The sequence below is a fragment of the Gouania willdenowi genome, chromosome 6 (genome assembly GCF_900634775.1).
Source record: "Gouania willdenowi chromosome 6, fGouWil2.1, whole genome shotgun sequence".
NCBI classification, from domain to species: Eukaryota; Metazoa; Chordata; class Actinopteri; order Blenniiformes; family Gobiesocidae; genus Gouania; species Gouania willdenowi.
This window is the reverse complement of record NC_041049.1, coordinates 64,829,099-64,837,230: the sequence shown is the minus strand read 5'-3', so window position 1 is coordinate 64,837,230 and position 8,132 is coordinate 64,829,099. Positions and strand designations below refer to the sequence as shown.

Sequence of the window (8,132 nt, the reverse complement as noted above, 5' to 3'; positions counted from 1 at the left end):
CTTTAACCACCAGAAGGAGAAGCTGCGGCATTCACGCAGCCTTCTGCCTCAATCCCCAACGTTAAACTACTTTTGAATACATTTAGCTTGTTGTTGCTCCACCCTTTCTAAACTTCTACATGTCCTCTTTTGAATATTTACATATTTCCCTCCCTAAATCATTCTTGCTCATCCTGTCAGAGAAACATAAAAACAAATGTGATTAAAACTGCAAATCTTTTCTTTTTTTTTTTTATGAAGGTAACAATTAAACCAACAACAGAGAGAATTACAGCAAAATTTATGAATGCATTACAGTATTTATTTTTAAGAGTTTACAAAACACCGTTATAGGCCTCAAGCAGGGGAGCGTATATTTGTCAGGCACAATGATGCTTCTTTTCTCTTCTTCTTCCGTGTGCTTCTTTTTTTTAGAAAACAATTTAAAACAATTTGCTGAAATGATTTTTAATTTACCAAAAAATCTGTCCTTTTATTTATAATTATATTTTACCTAGGTATGAACATGTATTATTGTATATTTTGTTTTTTGTATTTTATTTGAGAATTTGTTTTATTTTTGCGGTCTGTTGAGATGATGTCACCGGTTGTTTCGTGCGACTCTCCTCAGACCCCGCTGAGGAGAGGTAAGAGTTTAACTGTGCTTCAGTAAAACATTTTAAATGGTGGTTAAAACTGTAGTGTTAAGGGATTTTGTAGGATACATGGGGTGATGCTGCCTCATGTGGTGGGGCTTGGGAGGTGGTAAGGAAGGTACTTCAATAAAGTTATGCTTAGTTAGTACCACCTAACTCTACAAAAACTATACTCTGTGAAGTTCATAGACCTTTTTAATATCATGGTAACTGTTTTATTTTTTTGTTTGTAAATGCTAATTAGGCTAACTTTAAGCTAGCGCATCTGAGTGGCTTCTCATGTGGTCCATTGTATTTTCTTTTCCCCTCATGGCCGGCCAAGCCTATACGCAGACTAAGCGACTGCTTAGGACCCCTGGCCTCTTGAGGGCCCCCAACCTGGCAACCCCACTTGCATGTTACTGGTACTGCTGTGTGCATCATAACTGCAGGGCACATTTCCAGTAAATCTATCCAGCCATGCATATATTTGTAATTACAAACTGGCAACCTCGAGAGTGACGTTGGACCTGACCTTGCCGTGATTGGTCAGCTCATTGTAAGCAAGTAGCGTGGAAGAAAATGTCTGATAAAAACTACAGCACTCATCATGTCAAAAAGAATGATCCCATCCAGAAGCGTAGGTGGCGTGCGGAATCGCCTACTACACTTCAACATGTTCATAAATGATTCCTTTCCCCTTTAACACCGAAAGAATATCTGTAATATTACGTGAACTGCTAGCATAGCATCTCTTCTTCATGCTTGAATAGCTGCATGCCAACCGACCACTGGGTTACCAGCGCCCTCTACTGGTCGAAACAAATATCTGATGTAAATACAGTATAATGACTAAAATGGAATATCTATTATGAAATAACTAATAGCTTTCACGTTTTTCATGTTGTAGGCTTATCAATCACTAAAGCTTCTGAGTTTCCTGGTTTTACCCCATGGCCCTGTTTGCAATTTAATTTATTTTACTTTACTTTTAAATGTGACCAGCAATGACTTGTTTTAAAACACGGTGGGCTTTTTTACCACCAGGCTTATCAAGTTTTTTACCACGCACACAATGGGCCCCATATACTAATTTTGCTTAGGGCCCCCAAATGACCTGGGCCAGCCCTGTTTCCCCTTTAAAGGTGTGCATGTAGAAGCCCTGTCTATGAAGTTTCTGTACTGAATGTTTTTTTTTTTTTTGAACAGGTATGTGAGCCCTCTTTTTGTTGTATGTATATTCTGATTATATTAAGGAGTTTGTTATTTTAAGATAACATTAAGTGTGTGGATATTAGCTTAACTGTCTAAATTCATTTTTGGTCTTGACAAAACTGTCTTTTAAAAAAAATGTTAATATTGACTTTGACTATATGGTCACATTAAGCCATGGCCACAGGAAGTGGGGGTGCTGCAGTACCCCCTAGTGGTGAGAGGGAGACTTTTTAAAAAATTGCAGCCTTTTTATATTTAACTGGCATGTTGTATTATTACATGAACTACTGCACATGAATTTACTTCGTGCACTGCTGATTAATCATTTTTTTTCTTCGCTTTTCCTTTCTTGAGACAATTACAGAAGAAAATAATATTTACAAATGTTGTACATTATAATACAGTGTGTGTGCACAATTTGAAAATTACTTATGAATATTTTGGGAAATTATTTTGACTTTAACTTAATTCTCTTCTGCTACTCGACGAAGACGGTCGCATTTTTAAACTGCATATAACCTAACCTTGCATATAACCTAACCTTGCGTATAAAATCCTTTCTGATTTCTAATTATTTTTAGACCTAATCAACACAGGTTCACGTTCACGGAAGTTACTTGTCAACGTCAGGCAGGCTAGTGGTCACGGAGTAAAGAGGTTTCCGACTCGCTTCATGCAGCAACATACAGCCATGGCAGCAGCAGGCTGGTAAATTTACAGTCTACTGACACAAATAAGGAGGAAATATGGCGTAACTTTTCCAAATATCGTGCCCTTTGCTGCGGATCAAGTCCTTCCATGTATGCCTTTGCATCTAAAATGCATTTTGAGGAGCATTTCTGTGGTTTATCCATCGCAGTGCCTCCATCATGTATTGTTTACGACCAAGAGTCACGTGGCAGTTCTGCTACAAATATATGTATGGAAAATTATTTAGGTTATTAATTATCTAGCTCTTTTCCAGTTAATGAATAATCTTCATAGAGTTCAAGACCAAAGGTGTTATTTGTTCATTCTATGGATCAACAAAATTGCTGATATTCTTTCTCACTTCTTGGAGTAAATTTAGGAAAATAAGACAAAGCACTTCTTTTATTCTTTGGAAACGTTTAGAATTTATTTCAGATTTAAACTTCCTTCATCTTTGTGAATATTCTCAGATGTTGGTTAGATTGTGGTTTTATTGATAGCAAAAGGGATTCAAACAAGTCTAAACCTGAATTATTTTGACAGAGTTTGGAAACAACAATTTGGGAGAACAGCTCATCCCTGCATAGCACTGGCAGGTGAAATTTTCAGCCCAGGTGTTGAGGTCTGCGGCAGAGGGCAGACCGACGGCTATGTATCTGTTAGTGCGCAGGATTCGGAAGTAAGTGGGGTTCAGGTGCAGGTAAGACAAGGAGTCGTAGGTCTTCCTCACACAGCGGCCTTTACTCTGACACAACACCTCGCTGCAGAGCATAGCCGCTGCTGTGACGTTAGCGACGTATGGGTCCAGAGTGGAGGTCAGGTAGTCGGAGAGGTCTTGACAAGCAGCCTGCAGAAATTTTACAAACAATAAGTGGCAATTTTTGTTCAGAAAACCTGCAAACTTCACAAAAGAAGACTGGGTTTAACCTTTGAGAAACAGGCCAGTGTATATTTATTTTTATTCCTATTCTAAGGGAACACATTGTAAGATCTTCAAGATTGTATGTGTGACTCTTCATTTACGAGACCACAGGTCTGTTATCAAAGATAAGACAAACTTCTGCTTCTGGCTGAGATTATTCCTCTTTTCAAAGTGTATACAAAAAAAAATGTTCTTCCTCTTTCCGAGCAAGAAGTTTGGTTTAACTGCAGACATCAGTTGGGATGGTGAGAACACAGTGCCTATGTAAAGTTGTAAGCACACACTGGCTTACTTGGCTGTTGTAGTCTTTTGAGCTTCCCCACAAAACAACTCCAGATGCTCCCAAAGCTGCAAACTCACCAATGGTGCTGATGAGGTCCTCCTAAAATGAGAAAAACACTGTCATAAACATACCACCTTCAAAACTGTTTTATTTAACATGGTGTGAATCTTGGAAAATTAACATCATCACATCAGTCCATGCATAATTTTGGTGACTGGCCTCACACAAGGATGGGCAAAGAATGTGTCACTATTCCCAATCTGTTCCAGGAGCTAAAGTATCCTTTGATCTCTTGTGCCCGTTAACTTGGCGCGTTTCCACTGGCGGTATTGGCTCTACTCGGTTCGGCTCTAATCTCCTTCTTCCCATTTCCATAGAGAAAAAGTACCTCCTCTGTGGTACCTGGTGCTGCATTTTTTGGTACCTCCTTTGTTGAGGTTCCAAAAAAAGCAGCCCTGGTTTGAAAATGTGATGTAGGCACAAAGCAAACACTGATTGGTTCAGAGAATAATTACAGCGTAGAGTCATCAACTCACGCACAGAGAGGAAGAATTTGGCCGGCCATTGAATTTTGTCGGTGATCTTGTGAGGATAGCAGCAAAAAAGTGCAATCCGTGGAGTGTGACAGTTTCACGTGTCAAGTTGGTGCTCAATGAAAACGCTCCGGAAAAACACTATCGGGCCCCGAAAGCAAAGAGTGCAGAGCCATGTAGAGCCGCTAATGGAAACGCGCCATTAGTCCTACCTCTACGTGAGCACTTACTGTACCTGGGTCAGGAAGCTCTCTGTTTGATCTTGGTACAACGGTTGTGAGTAGACGTATATTGGCACTATGTAAGGGCGCTTGGACAGCCCGGCCACCCTCATTGCTTCTTGGACGCGATTTCGGGCAAAGAACGCTGCCTTCGGAGAGTTCCTCCCACTAAGGTGAAGGTAGACAGAAGGGAACAGAGCAGTGCTACGTTCCCACAGCCAAGACATCTGATTATTCTGATGTTGGGTCTTTGCAGAGCACTTTCCGGTGTAGCCTGGCTTTTTCCAATCATAGTTGTGACAGTCAGGAAATAGATAGAAACCCCACCGACGACTTGGACGTTCACGTATTCCGAGACTGATAGTTTTCTCCATGAAACGCCGACTAGCATTTTGGAACTGTGTCTTTGCTAGTGTGGAAATCTTCTTTGTGGATAAGAATGGGGCTATTTGCACAGCATTGTCGAGGGATAACCTCTGATAAATGCGTTTCAAACCCCAGTTCTGTTCCCAAATTGGACGCCAAGACTCCCAGTCAATAACAACCAACCCAGGAGAGGAGTCCTGGAGGATGTACTGATCTATTTGCTTCTGGGCTTTGGCAAGATGCTCTGTCAGGTTGCCCTTCTGGGGGATTCCACCTTTTTGGAGACGGTGCTTGGTGTAGTCCACTTTGGGGTAAAGGCCAAGTCGGTCTTCGTAGAAGATGGTGAGAAACTGACCTGGCACAGCTGTAGTTGTGGTCACTGCCTGGAAGGCTCCAGTGTCCAGTGGGATGTGAAGTTGTTGACATAGTTTTGTAGGGGCGTTCCATACACCAATAAATGGATGGTCATGGATTAGCGGCGGCTCTGTTGGTGGCAGAGCAGAGCCGGAGTTTAAAGAACCAAATATAAAAAGAGAGGACCAGAAAAACAAGGCCATTGTGATGACTCTGGACTCTGAGAAAGAAAACAAAGAAGAAAGCAGAGCAAAAGTCATGAACAATTAAAGGTTCTTCCTCTTTCTTCTTGCTATCTAATAATAGCTTATTTTCTGATACCTATTTCCCCAAGAGAAATCTCTGACAAAAGAAAATGTAGTTCAATTAATGTGCAGACTTTCTGAACAGTTATTTATTTATTTTTTTTATTTATTCAGTTCATTTCCGACATGGTTGCATTCACAGAAATTCATTTGACATTCAGAGCAAAATCACATCATTGTTTTTTTTTTTTTTTTGTCCTTTTGCATGCCGGAAAGGGCGACGGAAAAAAGCATTATGCTTATCCAGATCCGTCCCCTGATTTGAACACAGATAATTTTACATCCAACCTCGTTTCTTCCCTTTTTTTTTTTTTTTGTTTTTTTTATGTGATGTGTTCTCGTCTGCAGTCAGTTATGAAAGTGGATTAGCAGATATTCAATTTCATTTGTGTGTATTTAACATGTAAAAGTGCACTTGTACCAGTCATGCTTATGTCAATTGTGTTTTATGTATTGCCAATTAACAAAAGACATGCAAATTTGTTCTAGAACAGAAAAGAATATTTTGCTGGAAAAGTGTGTGTAGTTGGGTCCTAGGTTTTTACTTGTTTCTGTTAAACAGGAAATATAGTTACCTCAGCCTAAATCAATACAAAACTTATAAAGTAAAGCATAATAAAGGCTATATCTGGTTGAAAAATGCTAACGGAAAAGTTTTCACCCAACTTACCTGCTGGCGTCTTCACAGAAGTGTGGTCTATTCACACTTCTGTTTCTGTTTTTGCTGTCTCACATATCAAAGATAACAGTTTTTTCACACTTCCTGTCCCCTTCCTGTCATCAACCTAAAACTACCCCTACATGCTCGCCCTGGAATAGATGGTTAACCTTGTGTGCTTTCTTTGGTTTTAACCTCTTGACAAACATGAAATTTAGTTTTAGTCTTGATCTTAAGTCAATTTAAGTCAGATTATCTTAAAACCTGAGGCAGGGTAGTAAAGTTTCTGTGGCTCTGAAATGGTGAACATGGAGAGCTGACAGAAAAACACTGTCGATCAGGTAACATTTCTTTGAACGTTGCATAGTTGTTGCTGTGCATATACAGTATAACTTAATAAAATTCAAGGCATAAAGGAATCCAAAATATTTACAGAAAGGACTCAAAATTGGTCAACCTTGATATTCTGAGATCCAAACATGCTAAATTACACAACATTCAGCGGATTAAGCACTTTAAGATAACCAGGCCAAACTGCAAAAATGTGAACCGTCTTCTTGAGCCTACCGTACATTCTGCTACACGCAGAACTTGACCAGGTAAACCCAAAACCACTAACTATGTAGTATTTTACAAGATCCGAGGGAAACTTCAGAAACATTCAACAGGGAGTCCAAAGTCAAACTCTAATACAAAAAAGTATTTTGAGTTGAGTAACATTCGCTTTAAACCACTTTGTATGACAGAAACAAGATAAAACATAGGTATATCAAGTGTTGTAACTGTTGTATTAAACAGTAAGTAAACCCCAAAACCACTTTTTTATGCTGAATACAAATGTATGTGGGTATGAAGAAGTGCTGTTGATTGATCCTGGTCCAACTCTCAACATTTTAGTCTACCAAGTAATTCAGTTTGTCATATTTAGTTGTAAAATGTCACAGTGACTGCCCTCTATGGGTTGAAACCCGCCTTTTACAATTGATTTTTGCTATTGGCTGAGAACAAGATCATGTGACGTTTTGGGACCATCTTGCATCACAAACAAGCACTGTTAGCCCCGCCCCTTTTACTCTTTAATTTCATTGACAGTTTAATAACCAGAATATTTGTTTAAAGAATGGATGCTCCACGATTTTAAGGTCAGTTTAAATTGGACTAGCTTTGTGGGGGCACAAAGCTAGAAACACACAAAGTCTCAGTTTGCATAGCTACATGGAGATATTCCTAATCCATTAAATAGTTAATGTACTGCTGAATGATAGGTGTCTGTCAATCATTGCTAGAATAGGCTACCTGACGCTACGCACTGCACAATTTTGAACAATTTTCAAGCATATTAGAGGAGGCTCATGTGGTGAAAGTAACGGATCACAAGTACTCACATTACTGTAATTACTGTTGTTAATTTTACTTGTACGAAAGTATGTTTTAAATGAAGTAAAGTAATTTGTTACATTCCTACACCCAACCATTACTGAGTAAATTATTATTATTTTTTTGTTATAAAATGATCAACGGACATTGTGAAACAACAAAAAATGAAATTACCAAACAACAGTCAAATGCATCACATCATAGCCAACCAATCAGATTAAACGTAATGTACGGCACCAAAACAGCATTGAATGCCAGTTATTTTCTCAGTTTTAGAGTTTTTAAATTTAGTTGTATAATTTGTGTATAATTGTATTTTATACAGATGCTTTTGTGGGAAAATATATTAAATTCCAATTGTGCAAGATTTGGTCTCTTCTTTTTTAAGTTTATACACGAGATGTTTGCCGTATGCAAGGGAACCATGGCAAGATTTAATACCAAAAATAAACGTGGGGTGAAAGTAACCGGTAACCTTTACTTTGAGTACTATTTAATTGAGCTACTTTTTAATTGTACTTGAGTATTTTATGTATTACTTACTTGTACTTATAGTTGAGTACAGTTTCAATCAAGTAAAAGTACTTCTACTTG

At 38.7% G+C, this 8,132-nt stretch overlaps 1 protein-coding gene across 1 annotated transcript; it reads right to left on the bottom strand.

The window, feature by feature from the left end:
- Positions 1–3,026: 3,026 nt before the first annotated feature.
- Positions 3,027–6,553, bottom strand: LOC114465545 (hyaluronidase PH-20-like). The gene is made up of 4 exons (XM_028450629.1): positions 6,174–6,553; positions 4,493–5,418; positions 3,734–3,823; positions 3,027–3,366 (listed from the first exon to the last, which is right to left on the bottom strand). Exons 2-4 carry the CDS (start codon positions 5,399–5,401, stop codon positions 3,040–3,042), a joined length of 1,326 nt encoding a protein of 441 aa, XP_028306430.1. The 5' UTR covers positions 5,402–5,418; positions 6,174–6,553; the 3' UTR covers positions 3,027–3,039.
- Positions 6,554–8,132: the final 1,579 nt, after the last annotated feature.